Source organism: Carcharhinus amblyrhynchos, chromosome 20 (assembly GCF_965287045.1).
Source record: "Carcharhinus amblyrhynchos chromosome 20, sCarAmb.v2.hapA, whole genome shotgun sequence".
NCBI lineage: Eukaryota > Metazoa > Chordata > Chondrichthyes > Carcharhiniformes > Carcharhinidae > Carcharhinus > Carcharhinus amblyrhynchos.
Genome location: NC_137343.1, coordinates 41,928,740 through 41,951,139, shown reverse-complemented (window position 1 = coordinate 41,951,139; position 22,400 = coordinate 41,928,740). Strand labels below are relative to the sequence as shown.

Genomic DNA, 22,400 nt, shown 5'->3' with positions numbered 1-22,400 from the left:
GCTTTCCCATATATTTTTAATCTTTTTTTACTTGTAAGGAAGCAGTTTTTATACAGACCAGCCACCATCATCAAATTTTTGTTTATCGACTATATCAACACTTCACTGTACATGTAACTTAATCCTGTGTTTTTGTAATATTGTCTCTTATGTATTTCTGTCAACAGCACTGATGATTAATGTGATTTGCAATTCTAAGGGCAGAATTTTACGAGAGTTTTTCTAAGTATTAGGCGTGAAACTGGGAGAGTTCCAAATCTGTTTTTTTGGGCACGTCTTCATATGCGCTCTGACTTTAACATTTTGGGTGAGTTTGTTTCTTGTTACAGAAGGCAATGGGTGGGGCTTCACATGCCCAACAGCCTGTAGAAGGAGGTATTGCGCATGTGTAGATCTCTAATGCTGCACATGTGCATTAATAGTAGCAGGGGGTCTGATGACAAAGAGAGCTGTCAGGCCCCTGACACTGCAGGCAGCCTCAAGAACCCCCCCAGCCCAAGATGCAGCCCTTGCCGCCCAGATCAATCACAGAACTGCCGTTCTGTCCCACTGATCACATGCAGAGTGACAGCGGGTAATCTGCCTGGTGGGCATTGCCCAGGTGCCAGGGTAGCACTGCCTGCCTGGCACTGCCCAAGGCATACCCCCACCTTGCTCTTGGCCTCTCCCAGGGGAGACTTCAGCAGCCACCAGTGAGGCCACCACACCTGTTCCCCGTTCATGGGGAGCAGGTGTTTTCCTTGCCACAGAGAACCTCTCCTGGCAAGACTATAAAGGGAAGTGAGCCCGGACAATAAACAAACAAAACAGAATTTAAATAAATTTTAATGCTTTTCTCCTGATTGAAGTTGGCTTTGGACTTTATCTTATTCTGATAGATAAACGCATTTGATAACCGGGGTGCTTCTTTTCCTGTTTAGCTAGATTGATCTTTGCAAGCAAAATCAGGGAGATGGGTTCTGTAAAAGGTTATAGGCTGAAAGCATCTATTAACCCACCCTTTTTAAAAAAATCCTTGTCATATTAAGCACGCTAGTGTAAAAGAGACCATTAAATAATTATGCCTCACTTGTATCACGAGGGTTATTCTTTTTCTGACATCGCACTTAAAAACATTTTGAAATTTGACAGTGTTGCTAAGGTGGGCACGCAGTTTTCAATCCACTGTATACAGGCTGTTTCTCCCAGCACATACACGCTCACACTTGGATGTTTCTGCCAGCCTGTGCTGGGTGGACTTGAGCTAGTAAGTAGAATAGATTTAGTAGTTGCACAGTGCATGTTGTCATTGTATATTACTGTATTTTATTGCTGCCAAATTGTTTGAACCTATGGAATTTGTCAGTCCACACATGTATAGCTTCCAGCACCTTTTCTGGCACCCTGGATTAAAGCTAATCTACTTGTTTTCTCTCCGCTTCTCAGCATGGTACAGCTCTAAGAGAACATTTGGATCCTGGAGCTTGAGCTGTCAATTAAACCCATTCCCATGCTCTTTTCCTAGTAAGGTTTTTTCCCTTCAATTATTTATCTAATTCTCTTCCAATACGATTGAATAACCTTCCACTGCCATTTCAGGCAGATCATGATAACTCTGTTTAAAAAATTTAAATATTTCTTTATGTACCCTCTGGTTCCTTTGCCAGTTGTCTTAAATTTGTAAACTAGTTCTCCATCCTCCTGCATCTGGAAACAATTTTGCTTTATTCACCCTATTAAAACTCTGTACAATTTTAACACTAATTAAGTTTACTCAACTTCTCTGCTCAAAGGCAAACGTTGAAGTCAAACTGCTTCAATGTAACTGATTGTTATCCCTTCCCTATTTGCCCTTGAAAAGATGGTGGTGAGTCATCTCTTTGAATTACAGCAATCTACTTGGTATCAGCACATTTACAGAGCTGTTAGAAAGGAAATTCCAGGTAATAAACCTAGATGCAGTAAAGGAAGGCAGTACAGTTCCATGCCAAGATAGTTTAAGGCCTGGAATGTAACCTCCAGGTGGTGTTCCCATGATCTACTTACTGCCCATGTCACTGATTTGGAAGTTGCTGTCAAAGGACAAATTGCTGCAGTGCATTTTGTGGATGGTATCCACTGCTGTCACTGTGGTGGATGGAGTGCCTGTCAAATAGGCTGTTTTGTCCTGGATAGTGTCAGTGTGTGGTTAGAGCTTCACCTATCTGAGCAAGCAAAGTATTCCATCACAGTCCTGACTTGTGCCTTGTAGTCGGTGGACAAGTTTTAGATAGCTAGGAGGTGAGTTACTCACTTCAGGATTCCTAGTCTGAGCTTCTCATTTAGTCTTGGAACTTATTTGTCTGGTCCAGCTAAATTTCTGGTCAATGACCACCTCCAGGGTATTAATGGTAGGTGATCTTGCAATAGTAATGTCTTTGAATGTAACCAATTCATTAATCCCAGTTTGATCTATGGCACTCCAATCCCAAACACTGTATCTTTTTCTCCCAAGTCATTTAGCAGGTTGTTAAAAACTGGCAGTAAAGAAAGTTGACTAAAATCTCCTTGGAACAACGAAGATTGGGCAAATAGTGAGACTAATGATATCACCTATATCATAATGAAGCAAGAAATGCTTGAGACAATTGACATGTATCATATTAATCCACTGACCCTTGTGCCTTCCATCAAAATCAAAATTGAGTAGATGTGGACATAACCTGGCCTGGAACCATCACACCAATTATTTGATAATTTCAGTTCAATAAGCACTGATTATACTGACCTGGCTTCCATTCACATGGTAGATCTTTGCTTAGCTTCTCAAAATACTTGATGCTCTTCCCAATGCAGCTCACTTCGATTTGGAGTTTGGCTGCACTGCAGCAAAAATGAAAGTTTCAGTAATTTCACTTTGGCTAAATGGTAAAGTAAGCTCTTTCTCTAGTACATGATGGTTTCTTCCTCAATTAGAATAGATAGCAAGGTGTACTGTCGCTGTTACAGCATATTGGGCCATACAAAATGCCAACAGCACGTAGAGTCTGATGGTCTTAATGATCCTGATAGCAGCAGTGTAACTTGGGAGGCTCTGACGGTGGAGCGACCTTCTGGCTTGGCAACATGGTTGTGTTTGGGTGTTAGTGCAGATTTCTTTTTGCCGAATCACGTGAATTTCACGTATTGCAGGAGGATGTCATTGACCAGGTATCCATGTTTTTGGAAAGATTAACTCTTCTATGGTAAAGTTATTTTGGTGCTTTTCTCTCTTTTTCTCTCTCATTTTCTCTCTAGTTACGCACTACCAAGTTAACGAATTCTGGCCACTTACATTAATTTTAAACACACTGAGGGCAATCATAAATGATGCACTACAACTGAAACTAACTCCATAAATAATCCCATTCTTGTTTCCAGGTCAGTAACGTCACTGATGGACTCTCCAGCCAAGACTAACTCCCTGGAAAAAAAGTTGCTATTAAAGAACAAAGAACTGCAGGAGTCACAGGATACATGTCATAAGGTATATATGGTACACTGTTTTTCTTTGTTTGACTTGTTTTGCTACCTTGGACAAGGCAAAAAGTTCCACATTCCTCCTGATTATCAACTGCCGAATGGATAACACTGTCTCTCTTTATTTTTACTTCCCTTACCCCCGCAGCCCCCATTTGAAGATTGTCATATTTTACCACCACATTGGATATAGAGTTTCTGTTCAGACCACTGAGTGTGATCTCATAGTTGGCTTCATAGATTTTATAAGTGATATATTGCATTGTTTTGTAAAGGCAGAATGACCTAAAATATTATAGCCTATTATTTCTTAGATCATAGTTGCACAAATATTGCACAAAGATTTGTGTCTTTGTGTTGACCTTAACAATATTGTCTTAGTCCCAAATTTCCCGTAGAGCTCATTTGACGATGCCAGAATATAAAAATTGGTATAAAAAGAGTGAAATCAGTGGCATTATTGTGCATTCTAATTTCCACATTCTAAATGCCTGGAGTGATGCTAAAAATGATTGGTTAAGTCATGTCCCATGAATTTGATCAGAGATAGAAACAGTCCATGCAGCATTATCTGATTAGCATTCAAACTTCAGTTGATGGGTGGTATGTAACATTCACACCACACAATTGTCAGACAATGACCATCTCTAATAAGAGAGACTATAGTCATCTCTTCTTGACATTCAATAGCATTAGCATCACTAAATTCCCCTCACCATCAATTTCCTGGGAGTTACCATTAACCAGAAACTCAACTGAACCAGCCAAATAAGTACTGTAATTACAAGATCAGATTGGAGGCTGGGAACCTTGCAGTGAGTAATACACATCATGACTCCCAAAACTTGCCTGCTATGATGAAGCACAAATCAGGAGTGTGATGGAAAATTTAACTATTTGCCTGGATGTGTAAATCTAACAACAAGACTCCAACAGTTCAGTGCTGTACCTTACAGGACAAAGCAGTCTGTTTGGTACCTCATCCATCACTTAAATATTCACTCATTCCTCCATTGGCACAGGGTGGTAGCTGTGTGTACCATCTACAAAATGCACTGCAGCAAATCACAAAACCTGTGATCTCACCACCTAAAAGATGCCTGGGAACACCACCACCTACAAATCCCACCCCACCCCTTCAGGAATATACCATCTTGACTTGGAACAACATTGTCGTTACTTCTTTGTCATTGACTCACAGCATGGTGGTTAGCACTGCTGCCTCAGTGCCAGGGACCTGGGTTTGATTCCTGGTTTGGATGGATTTTGCACATTCTCCTCATGTCTGCATGGGTTTCCTTCAGGTGCTGTGGTTTCCTCCCACAGTCTGAAAGATGTGCTGGTTAGGTACATTGATCCGAGCAGGCACCAGAATGTGGCGACTAGGGGAATTTCATAGTAACTTCATTGCAGTGTTAATGTAAGCCTTACAGGTGACTAATAAATAAACTTTAACAGCAGATGGACTTATAATGGTTCAAGAAGGCAACGCACTGCCACCTTCTCAAAGGAAATTAGGAATACACAATAAATGCTGACCTTGTCAATTACATTAACATCCCATGAACAAATTATGCAAACATTTTACTTTTGCATTTCTTTAAAATAATCAATCTTACTAATGAAGTAAAGTTTGGTTTTCAGTGGTGCAATTAACTGAGTAAGCTGTTGCCTCCACTCTTGCCTCTGATTACAAGTATGAGGAGCGCGTGAATTTCTTTATTATCAAGAATCAAACCATCCGAGCAACTGTCTGCGTTATTTCCTCCCTTCCCCTGGCCTACCAGGCTAAACCTTGTCTGAAGCTCCCCTGACAGTTTCCCTGAATGTGTTTCTTTCTCTGGTTTTTATGTCCTCTCTGAGCTCCTCTTTTTATCAACATGACATCTACCTTCTTGCTACCCAGCTTTCCTTCCTGCTGCCTGTTAGCTGACATTGCTAATGGTTCTTTCGTCTCAGGTTCTTTCCTTCTCTCCTCCAAGTCCGCCTTCATCACCCCTCACCTCAACTGATCCTTCCACCCTTGCTGACCTCCATCCTTTGTGTAACCTCTCTTTAACCCTCAAATCCTTGAATATTTTGCAGCCAACCAAATTTGTTCCCATATTTCCTGGAACTCCGTCTGAAGACCTCCATTCAAGTTTCCACCACCTCTAACAGTACTGAAATAGCTCATATGTAAAAGCCAGAAATGTCATAAGTAGCCGTGAAAAGGCACTAGTCCCCTTCAACCTTTTGGACCAGGCTGCGGCCTTTGACACAGTTGATTGCATCATCCTTTTCCAATGCCTCCCAGTTATCATCCAGCTGGGACTGCACTCATCGGTTCCATTCATATCTATCTGATCTCATCCAAAGAATCACCAATTTGAGAGGATCTTATGAAAAACTTTCTGGAAATGTTAGCTTTCATTTTTAAGTGATGTACGTTCACTTTTAAACAAAAATGTCAGGTGCTTACTTCAATCCATGTTTTGTTTATCCTGCTCCTTTTTTTGATAGATGAAGTCAGTATCTTCAGTACTCTATTGGCTTCTGCCAACCAACACAAAGATAACTAGTCCTGTGGTCATGTTCGTGCTATATAAATGGTGGAATTACACCAGCTGCTCTCCACTCACAGCCATATGGTCTGTCTCTGAAATGTTGCTAATGATTGATGCTATCAAGCGCTAGCAACTCAATGTGTCTTTCTCTCTCAAACATTGTACTTGTCACGTGGAAAGTGCATTTTACTTTGGTCATATCATTATTGGAGTACTGATTAAGTAGTGATGAGCGAAATGTGTGAACTATGGCGAAGGTGCAGAGGAGAGCAATGGAATGATTCTTGCTATCAGAATAATGCGTATTGAGGTGAACCAGTAATATTGAGTGTTTTGATGAGAAGGTGCATTATAAAGGGGATATTAAAAGGTATTGTATAGAAGGTGAGTCTGGAACACTGCTTCAAGCTAAATAAGTTATGACATTGCAACAGGGAAGCACAAGCTCAAATTGGTAAAGACTTTAGGTAGAAGTCAGGAATGTCTTCACATAACATGAATAACTGGTTGATTTTCCAAGTAGGACCACAAATGCAAAAACCTTGGAATGATGCATGAGACAGATGGGCTACTGTAATAGAGCAAGATCAGTAGATGTTTTAGGAGATCAATAAGTTGAGTTACACAAAATGGCCTCCATCATCTTCACTTGTGAGTTATAGCTAAAATGAGCAGAAATATAATCAACTATCAATCAGAAATTTTGGATATGATGAGCATTTAAGACTTCTCTGTGCTGGTTGTGAAAAAATTGATGGCTTTATTTGATATTCTGCTTTTTTTTTTCTAGATGGATCAAGAAGTCACCCATTTGCAACGTAAAGTTTCTGAACTGGAAACAGCACTTGAGCAAAAAGATGTGGAACTTCAGGCAGCTGAAACTCAGAAATCAATCATGGAGCAGGACTTAGCCACGTACATAACAGAATGTAGTGTAGGTAGAAACCACTTTATATTGGAGTGTGGCTAGAATGACTCTCAGGTTACCTCCATATGGCCAAGAGAACTTCGGTTTTTTGAACATCTCAGAGTTTCTTTAGTCCCATGATTGACTTCAATGACCTCAGCCTTCTTGACTCCCAGATTGGAATTCCCTGCTTTCTTGTTTGAGACACTCCTTGAAATCTGTCTGTTTGAGCAAGTTTTTCCTAATATCTCCTTGTGTGCTTGATTGCAAATTTTGTCTGACTATGCTGTCATGGTCATTTTTGCTATTATACGAATGCCAGTTCTTGTTATATTATCCGTTTTATTTGTAATTTAAAAGGGAAAGTATGTGGAGAACTTGTGTGTTTATAAACAGACTTTCTGAGGGAGGAATATATGTTTCTAGTAGGAAATGTATTTGTACCATCATTGGCTGGCACAGTGTGTCCTGCCATAGACTGAAATATTTTTCTTTTTGCCTGGATGCTTTGCGTTGGTGCAATTGCGTAAATCTTTCTGGGCGTTATTATCGTAATGCAAGTACCTTTATAATGAAATGTTGACTTTACTATTCTGCCGGTTCCCTGCCGTGCACAGTGTCCCCTCTCTTTCCCCCAAACGTCACAATTTTTCTTTATACCTGAACAGTGTTTAGTAATAGCCTATTTAAATATGGAGAGCTACTGCACCAGAGCTTAACCTTTGGCTGTGTGCAATTCTATTATTGGCATACGGTATGCAACCAAAGCCTTTACCTTTCTTTAAGCCACAAATGCTGAGGCCAGATAGTGTCGTCCTTGAGATTATGGAGTCAGCACAAATTTATGAATTGAACAGAGAATTTCTTGCTTGTGTATTTTCATTCCATAGCATACAGCAAATTTGCCCACCAAAATTTAGACAGAACCTTCCCAAGCAATTTCTGTCAATATGATCACCTAATTTTAAGAACTGTTATCAGAGATTCTCAGTGATTGATACCCACAATCTTTAACTGCAGTGTCCACTGACTAGCATTTTAGTTCTCAATGCCAATTTCAAGCTTCTGAGTAGTTGCTGTTATTGATAGATTTATTTTTCAGGCATGATCTAAAGAATTATTGTAAGAAGCATATCTTCAACTGTAAGTCAAGAAGGCAACTAAATTCGGAAATATTCCAGGAGTACGTCCTCAAACTAGCATCAGTCATTATACTCGATCAGTAAACGTTGAAGCACTCAAAATAACGTTGAAGCACTCAAAATATTTCCTTCTCTTCTCTTAGTTCCAATCAGAGCTTACTCAGACTTTGGTTTGCAGATTCCTTTATAGTGCAAATGTAACACAGGAATAAAGACCAACACGACTAAAATGTTAATATTCCAATGCTGCCCAAGCCAACGTAATTTCCATCATTATGTACAACTGGAAATGTCGTTAGCTTGGCACTGAACTGTGACTGAGATGGGATTCATGCAAGCTGCAAAGATGTAGGATAGTGTGCTTCACTGGCAATAACATAAACACAATAATGACATGAATTGTGGGGCCATTACATTTTTAGTCAAGAAAAATTGGTAACTTTTTAAAAAACCTCTAAAGAAAGAAGAGCCTTGAGTGCAAATAGAACCCAATGTATTCTACTAGCATGCGGCAGAAAATCTAATGCCAGTAGTTCATAGGCCCCCTCACAATAGTTATACTGTTGGACAGGGTATTAAACAATAATTCACTGGAGCTTGTAACAAAGGCAATGCATTGGCTTTGGGGGACTTTGATCTTGGTGAAGGTGGCCTGAAAGATGAATTTGTAGAATGCTTTTGTGATAGTTTCCTGAAGCAATATGTTGTGGACCAAACTAGGGGGGAAAAAAAATTTAGATCTAGGATTGAGCTATGAGGCTGAGTTTATTAGTAATGACACAATACAAGATCCACAAGGAAATGAAGATCATAATGTAACTGAAATCCACATTAGGTTGGAAATGATGTACTCTGATCACAAACAAGAATCTTAAACAAACCATTTATGTAGATATCAAAGGAAAGCTGGCTATGGTTGATTTAAAAAGTAGTTGAAAATGAACAGTGGAAAACATTTAAAGAAACAATTCATAAGAACATAAGAAATAGGAGCAGGAGTAGGCCATCTGGCCCTTCGAGCCTGCCCCGCCATTCAATAAGATCATGGCTGATCTGTCGTGGCTCAGTTCCACTTTCCGGCCCTCTCCCCATAACCCTTAATCTCCTCTCTTATCAAAAACAATTCAAAATACATTCCGTTGAAAGCAAAAATTCACAGAAAAATTTCACCTTGTCTAACCCCTTGCTAACAGCTATGCTGATAAGGTGGCACAGTGGTTAGCACTGCTGCCTCACAGTATCAGGGAGCTAGGTTCAATTCCTGGCTTGAGCCACTGTCTGTGTGAAGTCTGCACTTCTCCCCATGTCTGCGTGGGTTTCCTCCGGGTGCTCCGATTTCCTCCCACAGTCTGAAAGACGTGCTGGTTTGGTGTGTTGTCTATGCTAAATTGGCCCTCAGTGTGCCCGAACAGGCGCCAGAGTGTGGAGACTAGGGGATTTTTCACAGTAACTTCATTGCAGTGTTAATGTAAGCCTGCATGTGACACTAATAAATAAACTTTAAACTTAGAAGTTATGGATAGTATGAGATAAAAAGAAAATGCTTATGATGTTGTGAAGAAGTAAGTCTGAGGATTGAGAAAGTTTTAAATAATAGCAAAAGATAACAAAAAATTTGATATAACAATAGAATTCAGTAAATTAAGCATGAATATAAAAACTGATTGCAAGAACTAAAAAAGAGAGCAGCTAAAGTAATTATTAGATTTTTAGAAGCAGACACAGGACAAATTATGGGGAATGAGGAAACAGCAGAGGCATTGAACCAATATTTTGTCTGTCTTCAAGTAGAAGACGCAAATTATATACCAATGATAGAGGGTAATCTAGGGGCTATTAAGAGACAGGAAATTAAAATGAGTAATATTGGCAGAAGAAAAAGCATGGAGGAACTCGAGACTAAAATTAAGCAAATCCCCAGGAACTGATGGACATCCTATGGTGCTAATAGAGATAGTTGCAGAGATTTGGAATGTGTTAACTAGATGACAGATGGAGTATAATGTGGGGAAGGGTGATGATATTCACTTTGGCCTTAAGGAAAGAAAAGCAGAATATTTTTTAAAATACTTGTGTTCAGATGGACTTGGGCTTACTCATAAAGGAATTACAAAAGATTAGCATGCAGATACAGCAAACAATTAGAAAAGCATCTGGCATGTTTATTTTAAAGAAGTCTTGCTACAATCATGGAATACTGTCTGAAGTTTTTAAGGAGGGATATATTTGCATTGGAGGCAGTACAGCAAAGATTCACTGGATTGGCCCATGGGTTGACAGAGTTGTTCTACGATGAGAGGTTGAGTAAATTATTTGATTTATTATTGTTACATGTATTAACATACAATGAAAACATACTGTTCATAGAGAAGGAAATGAGAGAATGCAGAATGTAGTGTTACAGTCATAGCTAAGGTATAGAGAAGAAGCTGCTTTTGAGTCGGTTGGTATGTGACCTGAGACTTTTGTACCTTTCTCCTGAAGGAAGAAGGTGGAAGAGAGAATGTCCAGGATGAGGTCCTTAATTATGCTGGTTGCTTTGCCGAGGCAGCGGGAAGTATACACAGTGTGTGTGATGGATTGGTCTACATTCATGACCTTTTGTAGTTCCTTGCGATCTTGGGCAGAGCAAGAGCCATACCAAGCTGTGATACAACCAGAAAGAATGTTTTCTAAATTAGGTCTAAATTCTTTGGAATTTAGAAGAGAGAATGATCTCATTGCAACCTACAAAATTCTGAAGGGGCTTCACAGGGTAGATATTGAAAGGTTGTTTCCTCTGGCTGGGGAATGTGTTCTTGGGTTTCTTAACTTTCAAGTACTATTTACACCAGTACACAGACAAATAATTTGTATTAACTATCCGTGGTGTAGATTTCATTGTTGTCTACTGCAAGGCAAATGAGGTCTTATGCTCTTCACTAAACTTTCCCATAAAATAACAGAAGAAGATGCTTAATAGGTACATTTTTATAGGATGCATTAAAGTTAAGTTCTGGCTAACCAGATTTCCTTAATGAGTCTATTTTGTTTTTTGTAGCTGACAATTTTGCTTGACTTTACTGCAGCATATTAAAATAAAACTGGCTCTTGTGTAAACTTAGTTGATTGTTCACATATTAGCCTCATCACCTAAAGCATTGATGGCACTCAATTATAATGTGAAAATGAAAAGACAAAAATGTTTGTTGAATTGATTTCAGTTTTTATGGGCAGGTGGTATGGTCAGATTTACTTTGAGATTTTTTGTTTATAGGCCACTGCTAATGAGATTAATTTAATTTTGCAGCAACAGCACACAAATGTGCCTAAATTGTCCCAAAGGATTTGATCCTTTCACTGTTGTATCCAAGTGATTAAGAATTATGTATCTGCCTGAAGGCTTTCCTTATTGCCTGACTGGTGTTGTGATTCTGATTTTGCAGAGCCTGAAGCGCAGTCTTGAGCAGGCACGTGTAGAAGTATCTCAGGAGGATGATAAAGCACTCCAGCTGCTGCAGGACATTCAGGAGCAGAGCCACAGATTGCAAGAGATCAAAGAGCAGGTAACTCTATAAGAGGGAATGGTCCCTGTTCAGTCCCACAATTAGAATTGGAAGCGGTTGATTCAGTGAGGGGTTCTCCAAGTCCTATTCATATGTGGCTGAAAATGTTGAATCTTCACCAAGCTCAGCATTAATAAGTACATGTTAACTAACATGTCACCTTCATTATGAATAGTTACCAAGATCATGCATCAGTTGAGGTCAGTGCTGTTATACTTTTTTTAATATATAATTCAATCATGGGATGTGGGTGTCACAAGCTAGGCCAGCATTCATTGCCCATCCCTAATTGCTGTTGAGGAGGTGGTGGTGAGCTATCTTTGTATAGCACTGGTCTACGTCCACGTGGTATAGGTACACCCACAATGCTGTTAAGAAGGATTTTTGATCCAATGACGGTGAAGGAGTGGCAACATAGTCAGGGTAGTGAATGGCTTGTAGGGGGTCTACCATATGTCTGCTGCCTTTGACCTGTAGCAGTTGTGAGATTGGAAAGTGCTGCCTAAGGAGCCTTGGTGAGTTCCTGAAGTACATCTTGTACATGGTATCAATGCTGTAACAGCGGTGGAGGGAGTAAATGTTTCTGGATGGGGTGCCGATCAAGTGGACTGTTTTGTCCTGGGTGATGTCAAGCTTGTGTGTTGCTGGAGCTGCACTCGTCCAGTCAAGGGGAAAGAATTCCATCAGTTAGGTTATATTCACTAGAGTTTAGAAGTATGAGGAGGGATCTTTTAGGACTAGATGCAAGAAGGATGTTTCTGACGGTTGGGGTGTCCAGAGCTGGTGGGGGCAGCCTTTTCTAAGGATCTGGGGTAAACCTTTTAGGACTGAGATGAGAAATTTCTTCACCCAGAAAGTGGTAAGGCTGTGGAATTCACTACCACAGATAGCAGTTGAGGCCAAAACATTGTATGTTTTCAAAAACGAGTTAAATATAGCTCAAGGGGCAAATGCGATCAAAGAATATAGGAGGTAGGTGGGATCAGGCTGATGATTTGGAATATCAGTCATGATCATAATGAATGGGGAAGCAGGCTCAAAGGGCCAAATGACCTAGTCCTATTTACTGTGTTTCTGTCACACTCCTGCTGTGTGCCTTGTAGATTGCAGACAGGCTTTGGGAGTTGGGGAGATGAGTTACTCACTGCAGTATTCCTCACTTCTGAGCTGCTCTTGTTGCCACAGTACTTGTAAGAGGGCATTACCAAATAACTGTTTATTACAATTCTGATGCTAAAGTTATTTTTCTGAGATTGAAATCAGAGTTTGTTTAAATACTACTTCATTTCATTACAGAAATCATGCCCAGATATATGTTTCAAACTGGAACCTAGCTATGTACCATACGGGGTGAATTGAATAACTTGACCCCTTTTTTAAACTCTAACTTGGTGACCATGATTATTCTTGAATTTTGAATGAATAGTCGTCTTCATTTCTGTTGCCTGATTAATGAACTTATCTCTAGTGTTTAGAACTGAGTATCCACAGCAATAACTTTTGTATGATGGATATGGGTATCTGATGTACAGCAGTGGTGAAGAGGATGTACTGGAAAGTGATTAGCAGTCCTACAGAACAGTTTTGAGTTGTGGGTATTGTTTGATGACATGGGTGGTGTAGTATGGTTGGATGTCGTGTGGACAGTGAAACTGGGCTTGGTTGAAATGTGGGTGATATATGGGATTGGATTTCTGGAGTCTGTAAACCATGAGGGAGAATGCTAGCTCATTCAGAGCCAACACTAATTTCTAATTGATTTCTAGAAACATTGGTAAATCACAAAATACTTCAATCGATAAATATGTCCTTTTAAATAAATAAAGATCATAGTCACATAAATAAAGTTACTGTTCCAACTGTCATCTGCAAACACAAAATCAGATTCCGCATGTGCACTGACCACCCCAGTTCTACTTAGCCACCACTTCTCTCAACTCCCCCCCGAATATAATTTGTCATGTTGGTTGCCCAACATCAAATATTTAGCAGGCACATGATCAGAAAGGAAGACAGGTAACCTATTGGTAATCTCCAAGATAAGTCTGTGTTAGAACAACAATTGGTTCAGGGTCATAGCTCTGTTACTGTTTGTTCCCCATTTCATCCACACTCCTGTTCACCCTGCCCAAAGAAACTCTGTACAGCAGATTGGACTCTTGAAGGAGACAACAACAGCTAGTATTTATACACTTTGTAGTAATAACAACCAGTTAGTTGCACCTAAGACTGTGATGAGTGTTGATGTTGTCAGCAGCAGAGACTCCAACATCTTTAATACAGAAAACATCTTGAAGCATGTCATAGAGAAATGAGATCAATGAAATAATAGCTAAACATTTAAGAAATGGGAAGGATGAACACTGATAGTGACCAAGCTAGGGTTTTTGGAAGACCTTGGAGAATGTGATTGAAGGGTTTATGGTAGGAGTTCCAGAAATGGAAATCAAGCAGCTTCAGAATGGGTATAGGGTGAAAAATAGACAAGAGCCTGGAGCTAAAGAAAAGTTTAAGATTAAATGTTGTAGGGCTGAAGGAGGTTAGGTAGGTTGAAACCATGGAATTATATGAACACAAAATAGAACTTTGATGTGCAGGAGATCAATGCAGCAATTGCGCCTCGGGGTGATAGAGACATGAGTGGAGGTTTAAGCATCAGATGAGCTGAGCTAGAAGTGAAAATTGGCAATGTTATCGAGACAAAATTGGACAATCCTTCCTATATTATAGAAATTGGAAACTGAGTTGTCGAACAGAATACCAAGCTTATGAAAAGTCTAATTCAACATGACAGTGGAGATGGAAGAGAATGGGGTTAGTGATTAAGTTATGAAGTTCATGATTATGATAGGGGATTGCAAAGACAATAACTTTGATTCATGGCATAACGACAGTGGTCAGGAGAGTTGGGAAATAGAGCTGGGTGTCATCAGCTTATGTGGAAGGTGCGAGTGTGCCTCTGGGTGGTGTTGCCAAGGGACAGCATGTAAATGAAGATGCTGAAGGTGCTGATAATGCATATATATGTGGGGTTGTGGGAGCAGTACTTCTCTTGGATAAGATGACCTTGAGGAAGAAGAGAAGGGAAAGGAGAGAAACTGGAGGGGCAGGCATTTGGGGCTTCACTGGGCAAAAGGCTAGGGATAAGGGGGAAGCAGTTGGATTTAATTTTGAAAATCCGAGAGCTTGGTAGAGTGAGGGTGGAGACAGTTAGTGGGAATAATTTAAGGAAGATGGTGGCAGCAGGGAAAGCAATCTCAGAATTATCCTGTGTAGTAAACAGTTTTAGCAAAAGATATCAACCCTTAGTGCAGTTTGATATTAATCCAGATGCTGGTGTTCATAACTTTTTTTTCCTCCTGCACCCTTCTCCACTTGACTAATTTCTTGGAATGTGATTCTCAGATACCAGTTACTCTTTTGATAATTTGGCAAATGGTCACTAATCATGTGTAAGCCCTGGTGGTGACATGAGCCATTCAGCTGCAGGGATTGAAAACTAAATCCAAGCAGGTTAGCATCTCTGAATAAGAGTCTGGACTCAAAAACAGATGCAAAGCACTTGGAGCAATTTCTGATTTTATTTCCAATCTTCAGCATCTGCAGTATTTTGCTTTTATATTACTGGATGAATAGCATATCTATGTATGTAGATATAGTAATATTCATACTTCCAGCAGGGATCACCAGATGGCCATCGGTGAACACCATGTAGTTTTTTTAAAAAAAAACCTGTTTCCTGTCCATGGCCCATTAGGTCTATCACCCTCCTGCAAAGGTGGCTGATGACCAAGAAGATCGTGACTGGAATGTTCTTGGTTTTTGTAGTTCAGTTGCTCAGTGTATATACTTTCTGTGCCATCAGGGAAGCTAAATGGGACATTTTAAATAGAAATATTTGACATCATATACACCCAGGCAGAATTCTCGCAGTAGAAATTTCATCTATGTTTAGAATTGCCCAAAGGTTTTCTGAGAAGCTGCGGAATCTGTGGACAGAAGACCACTTCAAGCTGCTTCATTCAGCAGCAGAATAAATCATTGCCTTGAAATTAGGAGCGTGGGCCTCTACCCAAGATATAAATGTTTGACTTTCCAGTGAAATTGTAAACTGAAATAAACTGATTTTCCCTTAGACATTCATATGAATTAGCTTCACTGATGTCCTCCATAAGCAACCGCTTTGCTAAGTGTTTGATTTACACATTAACAGGAAATTGAATGCTATCCCTAGGACCAATCCATTTATAACTGTCCAGATATTAAATATATATGAAATCCTGGATGAGATTGAGGTAATAATTCAAAAATAGTGCCATGTTCATTATATTCCATTGTGTCTTTGAAGCTAGCTTGCTTGCTTGATTGACAGTGCTGTGCACCAGAAGAACTTCTTTAACCTGTGATAAATACAAGAAGCTGATGATCTGGTTCCAACCTGATTACAAATCATTACAGGGAGACAGATCATTGTAGCAAGGTAGAACTCAATAGGCATGAAGGTATGCCTATTGAACTAAATTACCAAAGATTTTATTTTAATCTCTGGAAACCATTTACATTTGCCCATTAGAATGAAGGGTTGTTACATATTGTACTTGAATGTTTACTTGAATCTCATCCAGGCTTTTCATACTCAGTGAATCGCTTGACAGTTGCAATTGGATTAGTTTAAGGAATAACATTCAGTGTCCGATTCATGTTTAAATTAAAGCAACTGGACGTGGGTTCACTTACAGGATAGTCAGGTGAAGCTAACTCATGAGATTATTTAATGGACACCTAAAGTTTACTTGTTCTGCAGTTCCATTGGGAAGTCTGCAGTCAGGCATAAGTAGCGAACTACCCCCTATTTTTGGGGCAATGATGGCGACCCAATGGTAAAATGACACTTCATAATTAGCAAACAATTCATAATTTAGCTTTAAATATTTGTCCTGTTAGTGCACTGTTTGAGTTATTGGGAGATAATTGGGCAACTTGTTCAATATCTGGTGTAACCAATGGTAAAAACCTGAACCGTTAACCTATTTGTCAACTGGCTTAAAATTTAATCTTAAAGCATAGTGAATTGCTTGGAAGGTTGTTTTTGTACAATTGGAAAGAGTATTTAGAAATGAAATGGCGAATTTATATCATAAGATCCCTACAGTGCAGAAGGCAGCCATTCAGCCTATCAAGTTTGTACTGACTCTCTTGCAGAGTATCTTACTCAGGCCCTTTTCTCCAACCTCTCACATTTTCCATGGTTAAACCACCTAACCTACACATCGTTGGACTGTGGGAGGCAACTGGAAGAAACCCACACCGACATGGAGAAAATGTGCAAACTCCACGCAGTCACCCAAAGCTGGAATTGAACCGAGGTCCCTGATGCTGTGGGCAGCAGTGCTAACCACTGTGCCACCGTGCCGTACTATCTAACTTTTTCTTTCCTCTCGTGTAGTCTGTCCAAAATTATATCAGGTTGTGCATTGTAGTTTCAAAGATTTAGAAGAATTGGATGGCTATTAGCCAGAAGATGTTCTCTTGTTTGTTTGTACTTCTCTTCTTGGAGTGCTTCCCTTCGCCAGTCCACCCCCCACCCCCACAACCACCTCGTGATAGCTTCAGAAAAAGTTTATACTTCATGATATTTGTGAAATGGAAAAAATTGGAATCTGATGGTCTGCCAAGAATTTAATGTCTGTCTTGAGAGACTGTGTTCATAATTTGTAAACATCTTCTGTATTCATCTGCAAATTCGACTAGGATATATAGGGCCCCATTTTACTAACAATTTGCGCCCGTTTTTGGGTGCAAAATCGTAGTAAAATCGGGTGTGAGGCCTTTATCGCGATCTGCACCCGAGTCCGAGCAGATCATGACTTTACCAAGACCCGCGAATGGCAGGGATCAGTTCCATACCCAAATCGGATGCAATGACAATTTAAATGTATTTGAATGCATTTAAATTGAATTAATGAACTGCCTGCCCAATTCTATCAGCATTTCCCCCTTTACTGCTGTGTTCGCCAATCTGGGACCACGCCATTAAGGACCTGCTAAATAAAAGTCTGAGTCGGGTGCTCCAGCCTCCGAAGAGCACCTTCATTGTTTGCAACAGCTCTGTGACTCAGATCAGTGGTGGGGGTGGAGGCAGGTCAGATCATTCTCTGGTTGGGGGCATGGTAAGGAGGGATGTGAGATCAGATCGCTGTCTGGTTGGGGAGGGGGGAGGAAGGGAGTGAGGTCAGATTGCTGTCTGGTTGGGGAGGGGAGTGAGGTCAGATTGTGGTCTGGTTGGGGGAGTGAGGAGGAGGGAAGTGGGTCAGTTGGATGTCTGGTGGGGAGGGGCAGATGGATGTCTGGTGGGGGTGGTAGGGCAGTCTGCTGCCACTCTGGGCGATTGGTGTGGGGGGAGGGGGCAGGGGTGGCGATCGGTCTAGGTAGTGGAGGCATGGATAAAAGGGGCAGTGATGTGTGTTCCCCTTATCCACCCCCCCCCCCCCCCCCCCCCACTACCTACACACATCATAGTCCCCCCTTATCCAACCCCCCACTGATTTTGCCACCCCTGTCCCCTCCCCCACTGATCACCTGCAAAGTGGCAGAGCCCTCCGCACCAAAGATTCATCTGCTTCTCCCCACCACCCCCAAAATACATTTTAGCCACCCCTCCAATACACCCTCGCTCCTGCTTTTCACTCCCAGGCCGCTTTCTGTGGCTTGGGAGTGACCTGACACGGGTGTGCTTTTTCCAATTTTTGTGTAACTGCGCATGTGTAGTTCAGAGTTCTGGTCGTTCTGGCAGTGCTAAGCCCCATCCACAGCACAATTTGGACCGGAGATGGCAGAGAGGGTATGAGGGCGCCTGAAAGCGGATTTCTAAGTCCCATCTGTACTATGCCCAGACTCAGCACTTAGAATGAAAATGGTAAAATTAGGCCCAGTGTAACTATTGTGGTCTTCAATATTTCTTCACTGAAAGAATCTTCTTCCAAATCAACCTGGGAATCTAATCCTGCTTAATTCATTCCAATTTTCCGTGAAAAGGAAATCCTGTCCTGAAATTCTGGCTGCAATCTTACCAGCTCACTTCTCTGGTTGATCAGTGCGGTGAGCCGGAAGATTACGTGAGGCAAATAATCACATTCACGCTTGTTTTTTTTTAACCATTTGCAATCTTACCATCTGTTTTCTGATGAAATTGGCTTTGCATCTAGAAGGGATGTGAAGCCTATGTCATTAGTGGGTCCCGAGCTCACTTGTACTTACTCCTTTGCCAATCGGTCCTTTCACCGGCAAGAATCACAGCTGGTCTCACCAGTGGACACAATATATGTTGACCTACCTGGGGGGAATCTGAGGCATTGAAATCCCTGGATGATTAGGGACATAGTTGGACAGTGCCCATGGGGTGGTGCCAGCCTGACAGTGCCCACTGAGCACCGAACTATGCCAGGGACAGTGCTAAAGACGGTCTGTGACAAATGACACGGTGAAGCAAAGGGCAGGGGGGGTGCTGTTGTGCAGGTTGAAGGAGGGAAGAGTGCTGCTGGGGGGGGGGGAGGGGGAAGGAGCTGTGCAGTGGGGGAACAAGGATGAATCTCTGCAGTGGAGGAGGCAAGGGGGGAGCTCTGCAAGGGAGGGTAGCACTGAGGGCAGAGGGTTATCAGCTGGGAGGGAGCCCCTCAAATGGCGGGCAGGGGGCTCCAAGGGGAGGGCATGTTTGTGCAGGGCCACAGAGGGAATCATGATGGGGGACTCATGCAGGGCTGGAGGGATCCTGATGCCAGCGACCATTTGCCGGAAGGGTCACAATGCAGCCAATGATGGGGTGGGGCGGGTGGAAAAAGATATCAGTTCAGTTGGAGATTGGCAGTACCTGCGTAATAGAGCCCTGAGTACTTGTTCCCCTCCTCACTGCCATCCTCTCCAATTGGTGACAATCGTGCTCCTGTCCAAAGAGTGGCAAGTGTGTCACAGATTGTGTATTTTTAAACTCATCCAAAAAATGAGTCTGAAATTCTCCCATTTTCTTGCTTGTTCGGCACTTGCAACTTTTTTTGTAAGATTGTGCCAGTCATTCTTTTGGACCTGTTTTGTGAAAGATTGTCCTTGACTGCTAATTGAACAGATAAGGTATTTATAAGAATAATGGCTGTAAATTTGATTTGCTACATTCAGGCACTAAAGAATTTTCAAAATGTTTGATTAATGGAGTGCATACCTGATACTGTCCATCTTAAACGAAAACTATATGATAGTGTAGGAAAACCAACAGGTTAGACACGAGGAGCACTTCATGAAATTAAAATTTACTTCATGGGTTTAATCCATCTTTATCGAGGCTACTATTGATGCTTTGAGTCACGACTTGAGATAATTGCCAGACTTGAATTAAACTAAATGGAAAAGGCTTTCAATTGCTTCTAAAATCCAGGTCACATCAGGAGCCAAATAAGAGATCCATGCACTGACCCTTGTAGTATTCCACTCAACATCTTTCTCCGTTCCATCCCTTCTTGCCACTTTGACATTACAACTCACACTACTACACTCTGTTATGCACTGTTTCCCATCATTATTTGAACTTCAAATCAAATACCACATGCTATCTGGGCTTCCATAGTTTTTAACTTTCAGAAGGTTTTATCTGGAATCTTGAAGGTTTTTCGGAAGCTGATTTTTTAAAAATTAATTTTGTGGGATATGAACGTCATAGCTTGATCAGCGTTTTATTGCCCATCCCTAGATGTCCTTCAGAAGGTGATGGTGGACTGACTTCTTGACTTGCATAGGGACTGCAGTGGTTCACCCACAGTGGTGTTGGGGAATTCCTGGATTTTGAATGTCATGGAATTTCCATGATCTAACTGTGAAATTTCCACCTGAAATTTCAGAATACTATTCCAAATTTATCATGAGTATGGCGTTAAACCTTTGTTTTGCTAAATGGATTCGCTGAGTCTGTTTAGTGGCTTCCAATTCTTGATAGGTCAATTGTATTGGTCAGATTTGTCCATTTAAATATGTTATGTTTGTGGATCTTCATCAATACCAGATTAGTCTTTCTGACTGGACATTGAACGCAAACTTCCGCCCGCTGTCTTATTCGGCTCCATGCTGAACATGCCAAATGCCTGAAGGAATTAGTTGCTACTTAGTTCCCCATAAACATATCAAGCACTAAAATAATTTGATAGTAATCTTATTCCATATATACCTGTATAAAAATCCATCTTGTGCAAAAGTCAACCCATGACTTGTCTGGAAATACCCCTAATTTTTCCACAGGCATGTAAAAATCGACTAGTTTTTCAGAAATCAAATCACTTTAATTATTAGTTACTTACTGATAATTGCTGCAGTTCATTAATTTAAAAGGCATGTGTGGGAATTTGTATGTTTTAGATTTCCCTATGCCAATTAATTTCAGTGACAATTTCCTAGCCAGTTGACAAGATTAATGTTTACCATATTATCAATCATGATGCCTTCACAGAAGAATAATAAGTACAGAGCTCCGTTTAATCTGTAGAGAAAAATGGCAGAATGGGTTAACAAGTTTTGTCAAAATGGTCTCATTATCTTTGGAGACATCCAACTCTACGACCTCGAAGAAACAAACGTGTATTTCAGTATTCAAAGCCGGTTCCAGTTGCTACACAAGATTCATGAAAAGCTGCAATTTAGTACTCCAGCAGAAAGCAACTATTATACTGCACCTGTTACCTGAGTTTGACAAAATCACCAAAAGAATAATGCACATTGATTGACCTGCATCAGAAATAAGGACGAAAGATTGATGAACTTTGACATGCCAGCAAACAAGACTATTTCCAAGATTGGCGAAAAGTCTTGTAAAGATGTCTGGCTATTCACAATGGTTCCACCTTGTATGGCAGATGGCATAATATTAAACTGATGGTGAGATTCAAGCAAAATGTCTTCCCTAAAGAGAAATTTCAGAAAGGTGTTGTCCATGCTTTTGAAGAGGCTGGATTGTTGAAGGTAGTTGCAAAAACAAGATCAAAGGTGTGCTGAACAGTATCGAGGACAATCACTTGTGCAGTGTTGATACCTGTGCTACCGATTTAATGTTGGAGTCGAAGAAGATCCATACAGTTATCAAGCTATTGAGAGAAATTGATAGTGATTTCAAAGAATTTTAAAGTATTATAGTTATTTCATTAAGGCATGTATTTATATTGTGCTGGATAAAATGAATATTGTTTGTAAAATTGTAAAATAAATGTTAGGGAATTAACCTGAATTCTTTAATGTTGCTGCTTTTTACATTATTCCATTTGCAAGTTTTTCTTGACCCAAATCAAACACAGATGTCAATCCTTTCAAAAACATAACCTATGTAAAAGTTAACCCCTCCGACTTCTCCAAAAACCTTAAAAATTTGAGTTTTAACGAGTACATGTGGTGTTTCATTTCATTGTCAATTACTCCACAACTTTGAAATATCCCTTGTCATCACCCTTTTATGGTTATAACGCTAGAAAATGTTCTATGACAGTAATCCATTACTATGCTTGTCTCTGGTTTAAAAAAAAATTGCTTGGGAAGGGAAGAGAAATGGTATAATCTTGTGCACATAAAAAACAGATGTGAAAGACTTGGATTGTGGTCTTAGTGGGTTGTTGGCAGTTGTAGGCAGCTAGTTCCATATTGAAGTAAAAGGTCACAACGGTGAGTTGTGCTCAGATGGAAGACTGGATTTGTGAGGAATTAAGAGACTGGAAGATTTGCCCAGCTTATTTAAAATAAATTTCAACAGCAGGCTTTT

The 22,400-nt window shown here is 40.5% G+C and overlaps 1 protein-coding gene across 1 annotated transcript in view; it reads left to right on the top strand.

Moving 5' to 3' along the window:
• Nucleotides 1-22,400, top strand: part of LOC145355956 (citron Rho-interacting kinase-like) — a 180,815-nt gene that overhangs the window by 57,216 nt on the left and 101,199 nt on the right. The window contains exons 11-13 of the mRNA XM_080208469.1: nt 3,379-3,484; nt 6,814-6,957; nt 11,498-11,617. Coding sequence (XP_080064595.1) covers nt 3,379-3,484; nt 6,814-6,957; nt 11,498-11,617 — 370 coding nt within the window. The remainder of the gene's footprint in view (nt 1-3,378; nt 3,485-6,813; nt 6,958-11,497; nt 11,618-22,400) is intronic.